At 33.3% G+C, this 20,539-nt stretch overlaps 1 protein-coding gene across 1 annotated transcript in view; it reads right to left on the bottom strand.

The window, feature by feature from the left end:
* The window catches only part of Sema3a (semaphorin 3A), a 208,621-nt gene that overhangs the window by 20,184 nt on the left and 167,898 nt on the right, over positions 1-20,539 (bottom strand). Inside the window, exons 10-14 of the mRNA XM_029535134.1 lie at positions 18,942-19,086; positions 14,944-15,163; positions 11,157-11,248; positions 5,236-5,277; positions 1,468-1,625 (exon numbers count right to left, since the gene is read on the bottom strand). Of these exons, the coding sequence (XP_029390994.1) occupies positions 1,468-1,625; positions 5,236-5,277; positions 11,157-11,248; positions 14,944-15,163; positions 18,942-19,086 (657 nt within the window). The remainder of the gene's footprint in view (positions 1-1,467; positions 1,626-5,235; positions 5,278-11,156; positions 11,249-14,943; positions 15,164-18,941; positions 19,087-20,539) is intronic.

Below are 20,539 nucleotides of genomic sequence, written 5' to 3'. Positions count from 1 at the left end.
TCCAAAAGTGAGGTGGATTAGGTATGCTGGTGACCGATCAAATCAGTGTTTGAAAGGTCACTGTGCATGGTGGCAAGCTTGAAGGAACATTAACATATATATATATATATATATATATATATATATATATATATATATGTATATTTTCCTTTCATCTACTATTACCTCTTCCTCAAACAGTATATATCAATAAAAAAAAAAGGCAGCCATCAGCAAACAGGAGAGAATATAATGATATTGATGCTATATAAAATTAAAAACTGTATTTTATTAAACACTAGTAAAATAACTTGTCTGAAACTTTATTATTTGTCTGTTTTATTATTTTTATTTAAAACCTTTTTATACAATATATTTTATCATATTCTTTCTTCTCTCCAAACTCCCATATGAGTTTGCATAGGAACCTGCAATTATATCTAAACTATATGTGTTGTTCTCAAAATGTTTTTTGTCATGCAAACATATATATATATATATATATATATATATATATATATATGTGTGTGTGTGTGTGTGTGTGTGTGTGTGTGTGTATGTGTAGTTAGTAGATGTTTTCCTATAGCATCTGTAATATTACAGATGCCACAGAGCATACTTTCCTATAGGTGTATACATATATGCACCTATATATATATATATAGCTTGTGAATATAGGTGCATGTATATGTGTGTACTTTCTGTATGCCAGAGGTAGAAAATGGGTATATTTCTATGTTGCTCTCCACTTTATCTTTATCATCATTGTCCCCATTGTCATCATCATCATCATCATCATCATCATCATCATTTTGAAAGGGGGTTATCTCACTGAATCTGGAGTCCACTGATTTGGGTAAACTTGGAGCTCACCAATTTTACTAGAGAAGCTAATCAGTGAGATCTCAAGATCCCTTTGTCTCTGTACCCCTCATTCTCAGTGATTTCACACCAAGCTTTCCCCAGAGTTCTGGGAATCTGAACACAGGAACTTACTGTATAATAAGCACTTTACACATCAATCCATCTCCCTGGCACCTGACCTGTTAATAACTCTTCAACTACAACTTAATTTTTATTTAAAAATTCCCTCTAAAATAATTGTAAATAAAACAAATACATGTAGAATGCATGAATAGTACACACACACACACACACACACACACACACACACACACATGCACACACACATAAAAATATCAGATTTTATTATGTAGTTTTAGGTTTCAAGTGAAAAATCCTGTAACCACAAGATGATGTAGTATCAACAGGGACAAATAAAAAATTCTTGAGCTAAATAAGGGGATATATTTACAAACATTAGCTAATCAGTATTAATACACTGACGACATCAACGCACCACAGATTCCACCTCAAATCTTATTTGCACAGAAAGGTGGTATGTTTATTTATAAAGGACTCTTCTATAAAACAAATCAGACTGGCTGCCAAGAAATATTATTATTTCCTCTTTACTGTTCACCTTACCTCTTTGCAGTAGGAAAATAGCGCGAGCATGAGGACCCATCCCAGGCACAGTAAGGGTCCCGAGCGAGGCAGCATTCTGCGCAGGCTTTGCCATAAATGTCACAGCGGTGTAGAGGAAGCTGTGCCACTCCCGCAGTTGAGCCAATGTACAGCTGTTGCTGTGGATGAGTTAAGAAAATACTCTTCAGATTGCCCCTTTTAAACTAACTTATTTAGGCTCTTTAACTATATATATGTTTATATTCTAACATGTATATATATATATATATATATATATATATATATATATATATATATATATATGTGTGTGTGTGTGTGTGTGTATCAAAATTGTCTTCGATCATTTCTTCAAAGTTCTAGCAGATAATACAGGTTTAAGTGAATTAGAAACAAACTTTAAGCACCTGATTGCAACAGGGAAGAGAGAGACATTCTGTTCTTTCACTAGAGGACTGATTAATGACGTAGGGAGTCTTAAGCAAAAGTTACATAAATACTATGCCAGAACACAGTTAATCAGATAAATGTATCTGCTGCTAAGCTGATATTCTGATGTAGATTCCAGGGGTCACATAAGATCTGACTTCTGACCTTCACATACATAACTGCACTGTGACAACCCTTACACATACAAGATGAGTAAAAATGTAATAAACTTTAAAAGTTATATAAGTGCTGTTATAAAATAATAACCCACAGAAAAAGATTTCAAAAATGTATTTTAATTTTATAGGATTTAGATGAAAGTTTAAAACAACTTCATTGTGAACAACAGGATGCTCTCTGACATTATAAATTGTCTAATAGAAATTCACATAGTCAACACTGCATTTTCAAAGATTTTCACTTACAGAATATATAATATATATTCATATTATGGATATATATTATATATTCTGTACGTGTGTGTGTCTTTGCATGTGTGTGTCTGTGTATCTGTATGAAATTGAATATAGGCTGAAGTATTCACTGAAATCTAAGAAATTATTGGAGGAGAATTTTTTAATATTTTTTATTAGATATATTCTTTATTTACATTTCAAATGCTATCCCGAAAGTTCCCTATACTCTCCTCCCACCCCTGCTCCCCTACCCACCCACTCCCACTTCTTGGTCCTGGCATTTAGAGGAGAATTTTTTTTTTTATAGATAATAGACCCAGCTTAAAGCTAAGCAAAATACTTATATTTGAGGCTATAAACCAGCACAGTTTAGGAAATTATGTTGATTCCTTAATAAGAGAACATGTTTCATCTTTTCAAAATAATAAACTTAGAAATCTATTAAATAACAGCGGTTTTAATGAAATGAAGCAGGTACAAAATATTTAAGCAAATATGAAATTAGAGTGTCACAGCAGTAACCAGAAACATGGTTGGTAACAATGAACAGGAACATGATTATCCAACACTGACATCCGATTTTCTTTGGATATTTTTGAGATAGTGTCATATAGACTAGGCTAGTCTTAAGCTCCTGACTCTCTTGCATCCATTTCCAAAGTGGTCGGATGACAGTGTACCAGTTAGTCCTGGCTTTGTGATCTCGCTTAAAAAGGTTACTTAGCAAATTGGCCATTCTAACAAAAGATCTTATGCTTGCCTAATAATGTTTAAGAGGCATATGCCAAACTCATAGTTATAAATTTATAGTTATATGATACTTGGGTAGAAAAAGAACTACTTTAAAAAAGTAACTACATCAGACACATGCCTTAAAGAGAAAAAAGATACGTGCAGGAAAATGAGAAAAAGAAAAAAAAAAGTATAGCCATCCAAATGACTTAATGGTCATGAAAACCTAAACTCCAACAAATTGACCTAAATTAAATGTAATTCACTGTCATTTTAATTTTATCATAATTTTTCAGGATTACTAATGATACCTAAAGATCATCATGCTATCCACATGAAGCATTGGGGCTTGTAGGCATCACTGAGCATAATCCAGAGACTAGCTAGCAACCGATGTGCTTTTTCTACCCAATTTAACATCACCACAGGAGATTTCACTAGCCTCCTCATGACATCATGAGCCATGAGCTGGATGTGATTTCACTATCTAGAAGGCTAGTTTCATCACTGCTGGTTCCTTACTTTAAAACTTCTCCTAGGAGTGAGTGAAACGGTGTCATATGGAATGAAATCCATCTTGCCTCCGTGAATGGCAAATATAAGTCAGGGATTCTTTTACCGTGGTCTTTTTTTTTTTTTTTTTTTTTTTTTTTTACTTGAATGCTGTAGGCAATATATTAAAATATTAAAAAATCTTATTTCATTTTCAAACAAGATGTCTTACTAAATTAGACTTAGAGGTAATTCAGTAAGGATTGGCTCTGCAGTCTAGCAGAGAATAAATATAAATAAATACCTTTAAAAATCATTACAGGAAAGATTATCCCTGTCTAGCTTCCATCCTGGAAAGCCCCGAATTTCCTTGCCAAGATGTGACAATTTTTAGATGTGAAGAACAGGTGAATACATGTTAATGAGGTGTAAGATAGCAGTATCAGGTCAATAATATCTGCACTCTGAGTTTAAATATCTGGGAGATTATCAATCTATTTTGATATGTCTGTGTGGAAAGGGTACCCACTGCATTTTGTTGGCACCATAATTTAGCATTTTGTTCAAGAGGTGAAACAATGTCAAAGGCAAAGCAGACAAACAGATCAGAAGTAACTCTGACATCCCAACTGACGCTTACATTCACATTTCTGTAGACAAGTTTTTACAGCAGTAAGGGGCAGCCTACTTCATTTTCATCCTTCTACTATGCTACTTGCTAATAGACCTCCGTTCAGTATATTCATTTATTTCCAAAATTATCATTCATCTAATGGATTGAAGGGTAGGTAGTGATGTAGAAAATGTAATTTTTCGAAGTCAAATTTTGTCATATCTGTAGCTCAGTATTGAGAAATAAGTTGTTTTTCTTTCATGTCTTGGTAAAACATCCACTTGTTACAAATGAAAAGACTAATCATGAGCTACTCTAAAACTCTGAATTCTTAGAGTTGTAGAATATACAACTTGGTAGTGTTTGATCGTATGCTTAATCAAAGCGAACACTTTTCTCTTCTCATGACTACAATACTGCTGAATGTAAAAGCTACTTGTTAAGATCTTCCAAACAGAATAAGCAACTGCTTACTTTTTCTTTATTAGATATTTTATTTATATTTCAAATGTTATCCCCTTTCCTGGTTTCCCCTCCAAAATACCCCTATTCATCCCCCTTCCCCCTGCTCACCCCAACCTACCCACTTCTGATTCCCTGTCCTGGCATTCCCCTACACTGGGGCATCAAGCCTTCTCAGGACCAATGGTTTCTCCTCATTGCTTACTTTTATGAACATATAAACTAATATTGTATCAACCTATATGGTGTATGTTGCCTATTTGTATAAAATTAAATAAAATTTAAATATTTTATTCTAAAATGATCTAACAACACTAAATTTAAAATATGTATATGGACACTTAAGATACAAAAATAGCTATTGAGTAAAATATCATTAGACACTGAAGTACTATAAATCTAAATTTAAAGATCATTGTTATCATTTATCAGGGAAACAAATTCAGATGGCACAGATGATAAAACTTTTATTCTTTTAGCTTGTTATAACAATACCTCTTTGTACTGCACGTCTTTTACTACCTGCTTGCCTATCAATCTATAAAATATGCTGGATATTAAGATAATCTATCAAGTTCAAATGCAAAATTAAAACACAGAGATGACTATAGTATATTATGATAGTACCTGTTTAGTAGAAAGCTCCATTGCAGAAATAGTTGTTGGTTCCTAAGAAATAAACAAAAGAAGTGCTTGATAAATGAGAAAAGTTAATGAGTAATTGATTAACACACTTACAAGTTATCAGAGAAGTAATGTCACTGCCTACAACAAATACTCTAAGTGGAAATAAGATCTGTGAAAGAGGCTAATGAGGTAAGTGCTAAATAAGCGAAGCAAACAAGCAGGGCACACTTAGCATCATCTAGATATCTCTGGGGATCCTGCCTGCCATTGGACTTCTGTTTGTCGCCCGCTGAATCTGTTTGTCGCCGGCTGAATGGGCCTAGAGACAACTCAGGAGGTCTATACTAAGTCAAGAAAATGTAAATTGTCTACTTCCCCCCCCCCCCCCCCGCCTCTGCCTATTTCTTTAACTTTGTTGTACTCTATTACCCTTCTATGTGTATGTAAGACAAAGACAGGCAGCACATGCTGCCTTGGTTCTTTAAATAGACTCTGATCATTCTAACCTGAATATCATTATTTCTCTCCACTGCTCTGCCCTCTCCATCCAGCCCTTCCTCTATATTCCCTCTCATCTTCCAAAGCAGAATTCACCAACCGGTTCCATTTATGCCTCAAAATCCTTTTTGATTGCTTCCTTTTAGCCCTCCTCATGATCTTCTTTATGCCTCTCTGACAGGTCTGACAGCTTTGCCTTCCTTTGCCTATTCTTCCCATTCTGCCTTCATTTCACTGAGCTGGGCCACTCTGTGCTGCTGCCAACCCCATATGCACAAGCAGGGCTGAAGTGCTCCACTTCAAACCTGATGGCAGAACTGAGCACACGATTTTCTTAATAACTTCCGTACAAGCTGCCTGGTGCACAAGTGAAAAGAATGATGGAGGATGTGTTTTACCTTAATGGAGTAATTTAGAGATTCCCTAATACTTTCCTACTTTATAGCTTAAATGAGTGATAGTAATTATCAAATGTAATAATGATTTCTTAAGGAATTATCAATCACAAAAGACAACTGGGGTGAAAGTTATGTCATGCCACTGTGTCTACACAGAAATGGTGTATTTACTAGTTAGTAGTATCAAGTCACAAAAATAAAATTTATATTTGATTATAAATATTTTTCTTTAAAAGTTTTTTTTTTTTTTGTTTCTACAATATTGGTGTACTTTAAGTATAACTGAAATTAAGTGTGTCAGGAGAAATTCCCATGGCAACTTTCTCCTCTCTAGCCATTTCACATGAGAATTCCTCATGTGACTAAAGAAATAACTAACCATGTATCAAAGAAATTATACAGTCAAGGGTCAAGACGTAGAAAACTTAACACACCAATTCAATGAAAATAGGAAGTCTAAGTTCTTTGAAAATATAGTTGATTAAAATTTGTTTTCCTATTCATTGATTATGCAAAAGCAAACATCTATACAGCAAATAGAAATGGGTCTTCTCATATGCAAATTATAAAACCTGAGTCAAACTCGAACACATGACAGATTCTATGGGGTCATGTTATGGTGTCAACATTCTATATTAAGCTTATAGTATCTCTAAATTAATATAAATGCCTTTGTTATTTATACCAATAAATTAATAACAGTTTAGAATATGTACTGCCTGCAACTGAATTTTAATGCACATTGTATTACAATGACATCCATTTAAATAAGCTGAACATTTTCTGAGAAATAACTGGTGACAAATATGAGGTCCATTTAAAGCAGATGCAGCTTCCTAAGCATTTTTCTATGACATTGGTTTCAATTGCAAATTTAATTGGTGTTCAAGCAAAAAATTAAAAACTTAGCATCTTTTCAAGATTTTCTATGACTCAAATTTACTATACATATCCTAGATATTTCAATTTAGTCATTATTAATCTTTTGCACTTGCAAAGCTTTTCAACCTGCTGATCCCAGGAGATTCTGATTTAGCTTACTAGCTGCTTAGCACTGGAAAGGAAGCTCTTTCAGAAGAAGTTAATAGACTGGAGTTGGAAAGCATCAATTATGTTTTACATTTGAATAAAAATTAAACTCTCTCATTTGTTTGCTCAGCTGTTCATGGAATATTGCATCAATTGGGCTTAAAATGCAAGTGTTATTGATGTAACTGGCTTGAAATCCTTTGCACTCAATAGGACTATAAATAAACTCTTTTGTCCCCATGGAGCCATGACTGGATGTGACACTTAACTGACTCAAAAGGAAAGCTCATTGGAAGGATGGGGTGGAGGGACCCCACACTGACCAGTGAAGGTAAAAAATTACTATGTGTCTGGCTTTTTATATCTTCTTAACTTAAGGAAAAGACAATGATATGGAAACCCAGTATTCTGGAGCAGATTTTTCCATGTACAACAATTTTCTAAAAATGAGCATTTACCCGTTAGCTTAATTTTACTATAAAAAGCGAATCTTTAAGAGTTCATGATGGTAATCTTCATTCTGAGAAGGAATGATGATCCATTAACTAGCCATTCATTCAGAAACATATAGTAAGTAAAACACTTTCAAATTCAGATGACTTCTGTCGAATTGCAGTCAGATTCAGGCTGTATGTTTGTGCTACAATGCTATTTTGAGTAGGTACAGGCAGGTCTGATGGTTTCTTAGTCCAATGATAATGCTGACTTTACTTCACCTTTTATTGTCTATTAAAATTTTTACTCTGCAAAATTTTATTGCCAAAGAACATTTTTCTTTCTATACAGTGACCGGAACATGATTTTACCAGAATAAGAATTATCTTGTAAACAAAACCACTGGAATGTACTGTGATTAGCTCGGGTGTTTTCTTAAAACCTATCTCAGGATGGCAAGAGGTATATACTGGTTTTAATCCAAGAATTTATTAGTTATTCAGACTAAAAGAGACTCATAAGAACATGGTCTCATGAAGGCGGTAATACGGGTAACCTAACATAGTGTTTAACTGTGTTTAAACACTATAGGAGAGTATCAGCTAGGATAATGGCCTTACATCTTCATCTTGTGTATTTACCCTATCAAGCTGTTGTAAAGCTCAGTTGATCTTTTTAAACTGTATTTTATTTTAAATGGAATGACATAAGTGTCAAATAGAAACATAAAGACCATAACGCTTTCTTTCTTTTCATTGTATGTGGCTATTGCTTTAATGTTTTGTAGTTTTTTCGTTTTCTGTCTCCTGCTGCAAAATTAAACAAAGCTTGACAGTGAAATATTCCAATTTCTAGCCCACAATATATGTATGAACTTTGGCTGATAGAATAGAATGCTGAAAGTAAATATTTCTGTAGACTCTGCCCAGAGATGTTTTGTGTGCTTGCATGCCAAAGAAATAATTGTGGCAATATGCAGAGTAGAAATCAGGAGGAAAATTAGAACAGCTCCTATAGAAGAAGTTGTATATCCGAATGCAACTATTTTCTAACACAATTTAGACATCTAAATAGTTTCTTCCTTTACAGTACAATGTTAAGTATTCATAATTGTTAGAGAGTGATTAAGATTTTTTCATTATACCTTAAGTGCCATAAAATTGTGTCCTAGCTGTCACCACGAGTGTAAGTTTGAAATGTATTTCTTTGGAAACCCCCAATTCAGAACAAAGTATTATAGATATTAAATATCTGTATCTGCTAATCTGTTGGCTCCCATCATGCTTTTGCTAAAAGCTACTCTAGCTTAAATTAAACTCCTTTCAGGTTGGATTTTTTAAAATAATAGATCAAGGAATACAGTAAGATGTGAAATGTAAACCTCAGATTCTAGAAACATTAAAAAGGGAATTTCGCTACAATATAGCATTACTAATAAAACATGCATAATTTATTTAATAAAACACAGAAAATAGTGAAAAGATAAGAAAAATTATTATTTGTAAATTTTATAACATTACTAAAATAATTCTATATGCAATAAATTTAGCTCCATTAAGTGATAACAAAAATCAGTCTTTGAAACTGAGATATATAATCCAGAAGACCTTTTTATCGTAATGAGGTCAGAGACTGAGCCTAGAGTGGTCATATCTCTGCCTCTGTCTCTGTTGATCTGTCTGTATCCCTCTGTCTCTGTCTATGTCTTTTTATCTCTCTGTCTCTGATCTCTCTCCTTCTCCAACATATGAATATTTATAAAAGCCCAAATATATGAAAGGTGAAAATAATTATGGGTTACATAGTTGCCTATGAATAATTGGGTGTTTATAAGGACATTGTTCCAGTGTGCCCCATGACATTATTTACAAAAGTTAAGTTAATAATTATTTAAAAATTAAGGTTTTCTGTTTCTATTTGAGAATAATGTAGAATCAGATAACCAAGACTACACTGTGTTATTTATGAATCACCTTCCCCATAATCTACAATCTAGATTTTGTGAAGAAGGTCCTTACAATCTTTATTATATTTCACTTTTTGCATCACTACTGTTTAATAAATGTTGACTGAATTTATACTTTAGGCTTAGAGATATAACAATGAATGCCAGGCAGACATTTAGAAATTTAGCTCTCACATAAATAATTTGTTTGGTAATGTAAATGGATTCTATAGTACATGACAGCCCATTTGGATAATTACACTTTTCAATTTATAGGTTAAGGTTCCTATGTGTTTGCCTTTTAAGGTAACTCACTTGGCATAATGACTGGTCACAATCAGTCTAGATTCTATGACAACTTTAAAATGGCCAAAGGAATCAACTTTTAAAGTCAAATTGTAACTTCACTGAGTATTTAAATTAAGTCTATGCTGAACACATATAAGGAAGTCAGTTCATTTTTAAAAGCAATAAAAAATAAATATTATTGGTATTTCAGCTAAGCGCTCTGGCACTTGTCTATAATCCCAATATGTAGGTAGTAGAGGTAGTAGGATAAGAAGCTCAACATCATCCTCAGCTACATAGTAAAGGCCAGCCTGGCATAAAGAGGCACTATGGAATCATAGCAAAAGAAAAACAAGTGCAATTTCACCAAAAAGCCTGATAGCATTGGGGCATCCAGAGACCTTCTAGGTCTGTGTGATTCAGCTAGAATGTTACACTTTTAATCACTATGGCTAGAATACATACATGCCCTTAGTATAGAACTTTAATCCCAAACAATGAAGGTAAAGTTAGTTTGTCAAAAGAAGCAGCCATGTTTGAAACCGACATCTAATTGAGGGGCAGACAAAGTGATGAATCAGAGAAAGACTTGACAGATGTTTCAGAGATAGGATAAGCTCAGCTCTCATGAGAATGTATAAGAAAGAGAGGCTACTTAAGAGAGCTGCCCAGATTTGGGTGTCGGGGAGGAAATTTTACTGAGATAGTTTTTTAGAGACAGGTTGCAGAGAGAACATGCTAGACACAGGTGAAGACAGAACAAACCAGAGAATAAGAAGCCAGAAGATAAAAGCACATTGTCAAAGATAGTATGAGCCCAAGCAGAGCCACTGTTAGAAATATAGAGAAGCTGGATTGAATCAGTCAGCTTGAAGAGGAATTTTGAGCCAAAATATATGATTGAACCATCTAGCCAATATTCAGAGAGAACTATAAAGGGTGAACTTTTTCAGAAGTAAGCCTCCAACTGTATCTATGTCAGTGCACCCAGGACTTATATATCATGCCAGATATACTATAAATTGTGTGAGATCGTGCCAGATATACTATAAATTGTGTGAGATGAAATTTTCAATGGGTAAGCATTTGCTCTTCAAGGTAACATATAAGTAATGCAAAATGTAAATCATATATTTTATTATTTATAAAATAAGATAGAAGCCATGAATTTTTCTGTCTTTACATTTAACTTCAATGATACTTTCAAGGTTTATTTTGACTAGTGTCTGGCTTACTAGTTGACACACTAACTCTCTACAAGAGTACCATCTACTGTGGCTTCAGTGTTCAACTGTCCTGGGAGATGACTGGAATCAGTCAGCACTCACCCGGAAGACGGTCATTTCTTCCAGAAGAACTTCTTCTAGGTCATGCCAAGTCTCCTTGGGGACTGAAACCACTTTAAGAACAGTTCCAACATCTTTCAAAGAAAGCAGAGGAGAAGGTTACCACTTAAGTAGATTGGAACAGAGTTCATTCCTAATGTAACAATAAGGATTTTGAAGAAAAAAAAGTTTGTTGTTGTTGTTGTTGTTGTTATTGTTTAACTTTTAAGCTTGTGGACTAGGGAGGGTATGTGCTTGCTCTAGCACTCATATAAAGCTCAGAGGAAACGTCTAGAAATAAGTCCATGCATTTCCTGTTGCTAAAGCTGGGTCTTTTTCATTGTTTGTGATGCCTTGCTCCCTATTCTAGGTTTGCAGGTCTTCAAGCTTCTGGGTCTCCACCTTCCATCTCCCCACAGAAATGCTGAGGCTATCTTATACTTACTGTGTCTTCCAGAGCTCTGAACTCAAGTGCTCAACTCAAGCACAGCAAGCATTTTCACACACTGAGATATCTCCCCAATCCCAAGAAAACAATCATTTACCAAGCTCACTTTTTATATTTCTTTTCTACATGGGTACATGTATAAACTTCGACATTAAAATCCATTTTATTCCATTAGTTTGTAATATATAAAGATAGCCTTGGAAACATAAAAAGTCAATTTTTAAAAACTATATCAACTTTTAAAAAGATTTTAACCTGAAAATTACAAATTTTCAAAAATACAATATGCACAACAAAACTGGATAATCAGATAACTTTTTATTTTTTTAATTTTCTTTACAGTTTATGAAGAGAAAGCAAAAACTAAAAATAAATTTAGCAATTTGACACTACACACTTTTCCAGGTTTATTTTGACACTAGAATGTGTTCACAGAGAACTCTGTAGACATGAAATGTAAGGGATATTGTCCATCTCTAGGTACAACAAGAACCTCAGTATCCATCAGCACATCCCTCTCCAAGAAAAGCTGCAGCCCTTACAGGCCCTTAAGGCAGGTTCAAGTAATACTGAGGTGATGACGGACAATGTCATTTCTCAAAATAAACATTTGAGACTACTTATCATAACAGTTTGTTTACAATACATACACTGAATGATCAATTTAGAATCTCAAGAAAATTTAAATTAAGGAATGCAAATTATTGAAAAAGCATTGAATACATCTTTTAGAGATTTAAATTACTATCTAAATTCCATTGTCAAGAGAAAAAAATGCCTAATAAGATCTGTCATTTTTATTTAAAGTTTTATTTATGTAATGTTCATTTTACTGTGTTACAGGTGTGATTCCACTCTCTGGAAGAAGGCAAATAGGTTCTCCTTTGGGTAAGATATTGAGTCTAAACAATTTTAGCTTTTCATCAACTTGAACAATTCTTTGGAGCTTCAGTTATTTCATTTTAACAAACTTTCTTTTCCCAAAGAAATTCTTACTGCTACGCCAGAAATGTAAACTAATATATTTATTCTCTTGGCAACTCTCATCAGTGGATTGTCACAATGTACTCTGTGTGATCAAGGCTATCCTTTTTAGAGTTTAAAAATAGTCCACTTTTAAGAGGATCCTTCATTGTTTACAGGACCTTAGTCAACTCATAACACCAAAGATTAAAGGGAAATTAGGTTAATCTACTTAGTCCCTCCACAGGGTCTTCTGGACTCAAACACAACTTATCTGTGTTCCAGATCAAGTTTTACTGAATAGTATTTCAAACAATTTCACACAAATTGAATCAGATTACTCAACAAGGATCAATGTGCTATGAAGTGAAACTTAGTTAAAAGATAAAATTACTGTAATCAATTTACTTGCTGACAGATGACCCTGGTCTTTACTGACATACAATCATCCACATCATACAACATTCAACATCCTCATGAAAATGGAGTCTTAAAGGCAGTTTGTGTCCTAAAAGAATTAAATGTTCATGGTTGGTTTTCTTTGTTCAAATACCCGGAAATAACCTTGTTGCTTTGAGAATGAAAAAGGGACTTCTGAACCAGTTTAAACTAGAGATGGAGAACAAGGCTGGTGTGACATTAATTGAACAAATCCAATTATTCTTCAGAGATTTAGTTAAAATTTGACATTAAAAGGTAAGCTACTATTTACTGAAAAGAAATACTGTCTTTAATTTCTATTTGTAACTTTAGGTGCTACTTACAATTACTGACTTTTATGGAATCTTATTAAGATTTATTTTTTAATTTTGTAGGAAAATTTTTTTAACCATAAAAGTAGACTTTAACTAAGAACCTGATACCATTAAACCAGATATCATCAGTATTTCACAATTAAGTTATGAAACTTTGATTCTTTAAAGTCATTTTACTGCCTGCTATTATTCTGTAGTCACAGTGATTTTTCTTTCAGTTTCTCACCAGGGGAAAATAAGTCCTATCATATAATGTTTCAGTGGAACACTCTGTTTCTTGTTGATTTATGTCAGTTAATGAAGTTAATGAAGACTAGGGATTTGTTACCTTGAAATCTGACTCTAAGTAGCAAGTTTCAGATTTGTAACTGGTAGTTTCATAAATAGCACCATCATTTAGTGAATTTCGGGAAACAAAATAACATGTCATAGTAATAATAAGGTTGATTCTGAAAATGTACCTGCAGACATTTGTTTCTAAAAGTGAGATTAGGAAAAAGAAAGGTATCTGATAAATGTTGAATAGATTTTCTGATAAAGATTTCTTTCATATTTTACTTATATGGCAGAAAGAATGAACAAAGTATTTGGCTAACTCCCCTCCCCCCCCTTTTTTTTTGATTAAAGATTTCCATTGGTGGTAATGTTAAGATTCAGGTAAGTTTGTAGTAACATATTCTTGGTTATTTATTAAATATCCTGGGAATTTCAGTCATGATTTGACAAAATTTTGTGTGTGTTCTTAGCCAGAATAATTATGATTCAATTATGATAATTGATAAGATAGGTATTAAATTTACTTGATATTCCTCAGTTATCTTTAAACTAGAACTATCCTTTTATTCATGGATGTGACATTTTACAAATTGTAGAACAGTACTTTTGCAGAATGATTATAGTTTTATATTTGTCTCACATTGTTTTTAAAAATATATTCTTCTCTCATATATTATATCCCAATCTACTCCTCCCAGTCCCTATCCTACCTTCCCTCTCCCCCAGATCTACTCTTCCTCTTCCGTTTCCCTTCAGAAAAGAGTGGCCTCCCAGGGGTATCAACAGAACATGGAGTAATAAGTTATAGAAAGACTAAGCATATACCCTTATATTAAGGCTCGGTAAGGCAACCCAGTAGGGAGAAAAAAGTCCTAAAGAAGATACCCACTCCCACTACTAAGAGTTCCGCAAGAACATAACATATATGTAGAAAAGAACTAGCTCAGCCCCATATACAGGATTCCTGGTTGTCACTTCAGTCTCTCTGAGCCCTGATGAAATCGGCTTTGTTGATTTTGCAGACCATGCTCTTGGAGTGTCCTTGACCCCTTGGTTCTTAAATCTTCTCTCCCTTTCTTCTGCAGGATTCTCCAAGCTCCACCTAATGTTTCACTGTGACTACACCTGCTCCTATCAACTGCTAGGTGAAGTCTCTCTGATGACAATTATGATAAGGAGAAAATTTATTTTAAACAAATATATCTTCAAAATGATACCATATTTCAAATGGTAGACTATTCTTATACCTTGACAATGAAGGTAGAACTTGGCCTTGGTTCTCAGTATACTTTGTAAGCTAAATACAGTATTCTGAAAGAAAATATAAAGTTGAAATACAAAACTATACCTGTTCCGATGAACATAACATCATACTGGCCATCTTCTGCATCCACTCGGTCTACAACAATTTGTGTGAACTGATAATTTACATCTGTTTTGATCATTATCGGGCGATTATTAATAGGAAACACTGGGTTGTACATGGCTGGATGACTTCTTGCAAAAGTTATGACATCATCAGGAAGGTCCTTTGTGGAGTCAAATCCACCAAATGTTTTACTGGGACACTATTAGAAAGAGAAGAATGTCTTTTAAATAAAATCTAATGAATAAGCTTAGAGATTATAAAATAACACTTCTTTAATGGTCTAAGTCTAAACGTGCAATTATTTCCTATCACTTATATTTGAAACTGACTGAATAATTAAGCATTAGCTATCACCTGCATTGATAAACTTAAATTAGTACATGAAATGATCAGTATATATTTCTAAATAAATATTAATTTTCCATGTTAATTGTTGTTTAGTTGCATCAGCACTTCTCAGAAAATCTTGAAATGTATCTGAGTATTCAATGTTCAGGAGAAGTTTGAAGCCTCTGAGACTTGCATTAGCCTGCATTCATTTCTATAATAGATGTTTTACATATGGACAAAATATGCTATAATTCAATGCAACTAGAATGTTTAAAGAAGTGACACTTTTCTTGAGTTATATATAACTGGTTTTAGTTTATAATAATACTTAAATATTAATCCCAACTAAGAAGCAATATAAATTATTCTTATTGTCTGACTCATAAGTCTGAAAACATATTATTAATGATTTTAATAAAATAAAATAATCCAGAAGTTTCATTATGGCATAGCAACTAACCAATCAAAATGGAGTCAGCATGGCTAAGGTAAATATATACTGGTACAAGAAGCAGGAAAGAATGCATGGTTGGGAACTGGCAGTAAACCAAATCTGGATAGAAATAGTCTTCTTATAAATTAGTAAATAGATTTGAGGGAATGAAAATTTATTGTTCTCTCATTATATCTGATTATGTAGAACAGTGTTGTAGAGCACAGTAAAACTGGGTACAATTTTATATATCTTGTCCTAGAGTTCAGTAATGCTGAATATTTAACGTAAGTGCTTTAGAGATAAAACGTTATTATGAGATGATCCTTATCTTACAAAATTAGAATATGAAATCAACCCTTTGCTAGTTACTTGACAAATTCATTAATAATTCATGAGTAATTAAATAATGTTTTTGAGTGAGGACATTATTATGTGTATGCATATGTTTGATCCATACATGGATTAGATAGATATGATAAAACAATATACTTCCAATTTTCATATAAACTATAAACTTATTAAAATACTGTTATAGAAATATCAAATATCCACATAAAAGCCTATAGGAAACTATATAAAATTTAAAGTCTTATAAGATTATTTATGGGGCTAGAGAGATGACGTGGCTTCTTCCACAGACAGGGATAAGTTCCAGTATCCACAAGATGATTCACATCTATCTATCACTACAGTTGCAGGGCATCTAATACCCCCCTCTCTCTCTATTTTTTTTTTTAGTTATTTTACATATGTGGTGTATAGACATATGCAGGTGAAACACCCATAAACAGAAAATAAAGAATATATTATATAAAACAATATATGTGTTCTTCCTTATATCAGGTAAGGACATCAGTCACAAATTTAGAATATGAGAATAACAACTGTAGTAACAGATTATTTCAGTTTTCCTATAACTTGTTTTAACTTCATCTATTGTCTATTTTTAAAATATAAAATATAATTTGTTTATAGGATTTTCTTTATATTTTAACAATAGCATGTTATTTAAATATTGTATGTATGATTACCCATCAGTGGTCTTGTTGAAATGAAAGTCCGAGTTGTCGCTTTTAATAAACTCTACACATTCTCTTCTTCTACTCCTGCTTTAAGCAATGGAGCACAGTGCTTGCTGATGTAGTTTCTCATAACAACTTAAAGTGAACAATAATTTAGTACTAGTTCATGGTACTAAATACTGGAACCAGTACATAACATAGTTTTATCATTGAAATGGGAAAAATAATTGGCTGTTTATATCTATACTGTGTGTGTGGTGTACATATCTACTCTAGTATAAAATTCTCATATAAAAAAGTCCAGAATATAGTAATTTCTACATTTTAATTGCTATTATTGATTTCACATATATAATTTATATTCATATTAAAAGGTATTTTCAGCAGAGAATTTGTGACATGGGGTTATGTCAGTCACAAGAATATAAAATTATCTACTAAGAAAAAGAGGGCAATTTGTTATTAAGAGCTGGAATAAATCTGTTGTGTTTTTATAAACCTCATTTGTTTTCTCATAACAAAAAGTATTTCACCTAGTCATTTATTATTCTCAAATCCTATTGAAGATTTTCTTAGAGTATTATTAACAAGGAACAATTTTATAAAACATGAAATATTTAATTTTCTCATAAATAATGTTAGAAATTCAGAGAAAATGAGAGTACTAAATATCCTATATCTAATAAAGTAATGGAAACCTACTTTACTTGAATTCATCAATTAAGATGCTGAAATGAAATTAAAATAATAGTTATATTTCAAATGTAAGCCTTTTCCTTGTGTAAATTAGTGTCCATAATTGTTATATTGATTAGAAATGTTACTTCTAGTTAGGATTGGTAAAAAATAAAATCACCTGGGCCAGGCACTGCATGAACATAACCTCTGACACACAGGGATAATGGTGATCCATTTGTTAAAACCTTGAGGCTGATAAACTGTGGCAAAACCTATTGTCTGTAGTTCTTCAGAAGGATGAGGCAGAAGAACAAGCCTTAGCCATTTAGTGAGAATAATAGAGAAGGGGACAACACTAGCCATTAGGTCAGTAGAACATGTGCCAAGACCTCCGGTGCCTGTGGATGAATCGCATGAGTACTGGGGTAAAAGGTTATGTACAAGTCTTAATCATGACCACCGAAAAAAAGTAAAAGAATTCTTAGTGTTTGAATAACTGAGGGTTGTGATGGCCAAAAGGACATACAGAGTTCAATAATGCAATGGGGGTAGGGGAGCCATTAAGCCTCAAAAAGACATAAGAAAGAGTTCCGAACTTAGTTCCCTCCTTGAGCTAGACTTAGCTCGGAGTTTATCTGTGAGCTTGTCAGTTGGATTTGGCTGGATCAGACTACTTGATGGACATATCTCTGGGGCATTTTCATGATTGATAGCTGACAGAGGAGGGCTCAGCTCACTGTGGGCAATGATGTTATAGTCAGGAGCTCCTGCATGGGATAAGGTAACTGGTTTAGCAGAAGCTAGGATGCTAGCCATTGAGAAAATTTCCCCCACATCTTCTGCTTCAAGTCCCTGTCATGGCTTCCCTTAATGATAGACTGTAAATTGCCATCTGAAATACTCCTTTTCTCTTCTCTCAACCCTCAGAAAAAAATGTTCCTCCTGACTTGGTTCTTAGGCTGACTGCCCTGTATTTCTATCATATCTCTCTGTTCCTTTTTATGGATTTAAAAATAATATTTTTGTGCATGAGTTTCTACATTTCATTTGACACAGATTCATTGTGATGATAACGTTGCAGATGCATTCCAAACCCATGGAATGATGAGGTCGGTTTTAATACTGTTTTTCTGAGCAAAACCCATTATATAATCAGAATACGCAGCATTCTGACCATCCGAGACAGCCAGCCCAAACAATTCCTATCAGAGTCAGTGCCCTATGAAGACAATTTCCTCAGTCTTCTGTTCAGAAAAGAAAGTGCATATACTGGTTATTCAGGTTTTACTAAAAACAAAAACAAGCATTGAATCACAATCAAATAATTTAAATACTGGCATGTGTAATGAACATAGCTTTACATACAGAATTTTAGGGAACTTCATAAAATTAAATTAAATTAAAGTCATGGAAAATTTGTTCTATATGATGTTAATTTTTATAGCTATAATTATTTGTTTTCTTTGTCAAAACCATATTCATTCCATATGTTAATTATCAAGGCTACTTACAGTTCCTGGCCGTGGATATGGGACTCTTCCTTGGTAAGGCACCCACTGATAGTTGGGACCATCTCTGTGAGCATATGGACCAAGGAAAACCCTTCTTACATCGCTCATGCTGTACATACACACAGCAGATCCCTTAAAGATGTTGCTAGAAGAGAGTAGAAACTGGTTTTTACATATAGTCAATGGCAATGTGTTGGCTTACACTTAGTTATTATGATCTTAATGCACAAATCAAATATAACGTTTGCAATCACAAATATTTCTTGGGATTATTTTGAACTCATAGATGTATTACATCAATGGGTAAAGGAATCAATGATAATTTGTCCAAAGTGTGTGAAATAATATTTGATATTCTCTCTATATATACATATATATTCATATCAAATATAAACTATTAAAGATGAATAGAAAAGGCATATATGGATGATCACCTCTGGATAAATATTTAGTTTTGATGTCATAAGGAAATAAAAACTAAAAACTTTTTAACCCTCAAGAATCATTACTGAAGAAAGAAAATTATCATAGTATCAAGACCGTTTAAGAAGTCATTTTAAAAACTAAGATTGATGCTCTAATGGGATGTATAATGACACACAGTAGGTTATATTGCAATATATTAAACTCCCAAACCAATGAGATAGAAGCTTAAGTAACAGAACTGGATATCTGAAATCAACAAGGAATTAAACATTATTTCTATACAACACTGAGCATAGATATAAGATCATAGATGTTATTCCATGATCAAAGTGGGGATTTGGGGCAGCTATTCCTATCATTCCCTAAATCAAAAACAGGAAATTGAAATAACTTTGTTTGTTATTGCAATGAAACTATTTTCCTTTTATTTTGTTTATAAAACACAGTTTATATAATGTATTATATGAAAATATAACAGATGCATGCTTTCATAATCCTTATTGTCACCTATAAGTCTTATTGTGGTCACACATAAATCATGCCGTACAGGAGGCACGACTTCTTAAATTATAAAAACTAGTCGTTAGGCAAAAATGCATGACTGAAGCTGATGTTTATTGTGCTCCATCAACTACTTTTTCTGAGCACTTGGCTGAGTCCTAACCACAATAACTATCCATAACATTTATTATTTTCATGATAGAGTAAATTATAGGTTAACACACATTGATATACCCCCTTGCAGTGCAAGTTGGTTGCAAAATCCCCTTTTTGTTACATATTTAGTCATCTATTGATGAATCAGGTAGCTCTAAGGTTTGATGTATACAGTTTTACAGACATTTGTCACTAATTACCAACCTCATTGAAAAGAGAAGAAATTATTTCACCATTTAAACTATGGTAAGGAACATGTTGATCCCTAAACACTAGCATGAGAATTAAGCACGAACTGACTAGAGTTTCAGATTCTTAAATCCAGCTCATTCTTTTTATTTTTTAACTTATTTTATTAGATATTTTCTTCATTTACATTTCAAATGCTATCCCGAATGTCCCCTATCCCCCCCCCCCCCACTGCTCCCCTGAAGACCCACTCCCACTTCTTGGCCCTGGCGTTCCACAGTATGGGGCATATAAAGTTTGCAAGACCAAGGGGCATCTCTTCCCAA

The sequence above is a fragment of the Mus pahari genome, chromosome 2 (assembly GCF_900095145.1).
Source record: "Mus pahari chromosome 2, PAHARI_EIJ_v1.1, whole genome shotgun sequence".
NCBI classification, from domain to species: Eukaryota; Metazoa; Chordata; class Mammalia; order Rodentia; family Muridae; genus Mus; species Mus pahari.
Note: the sequence above shows the minus strand (reverse complement) of the source record. Positions and strands in the feature narration are given on the sequence as shown.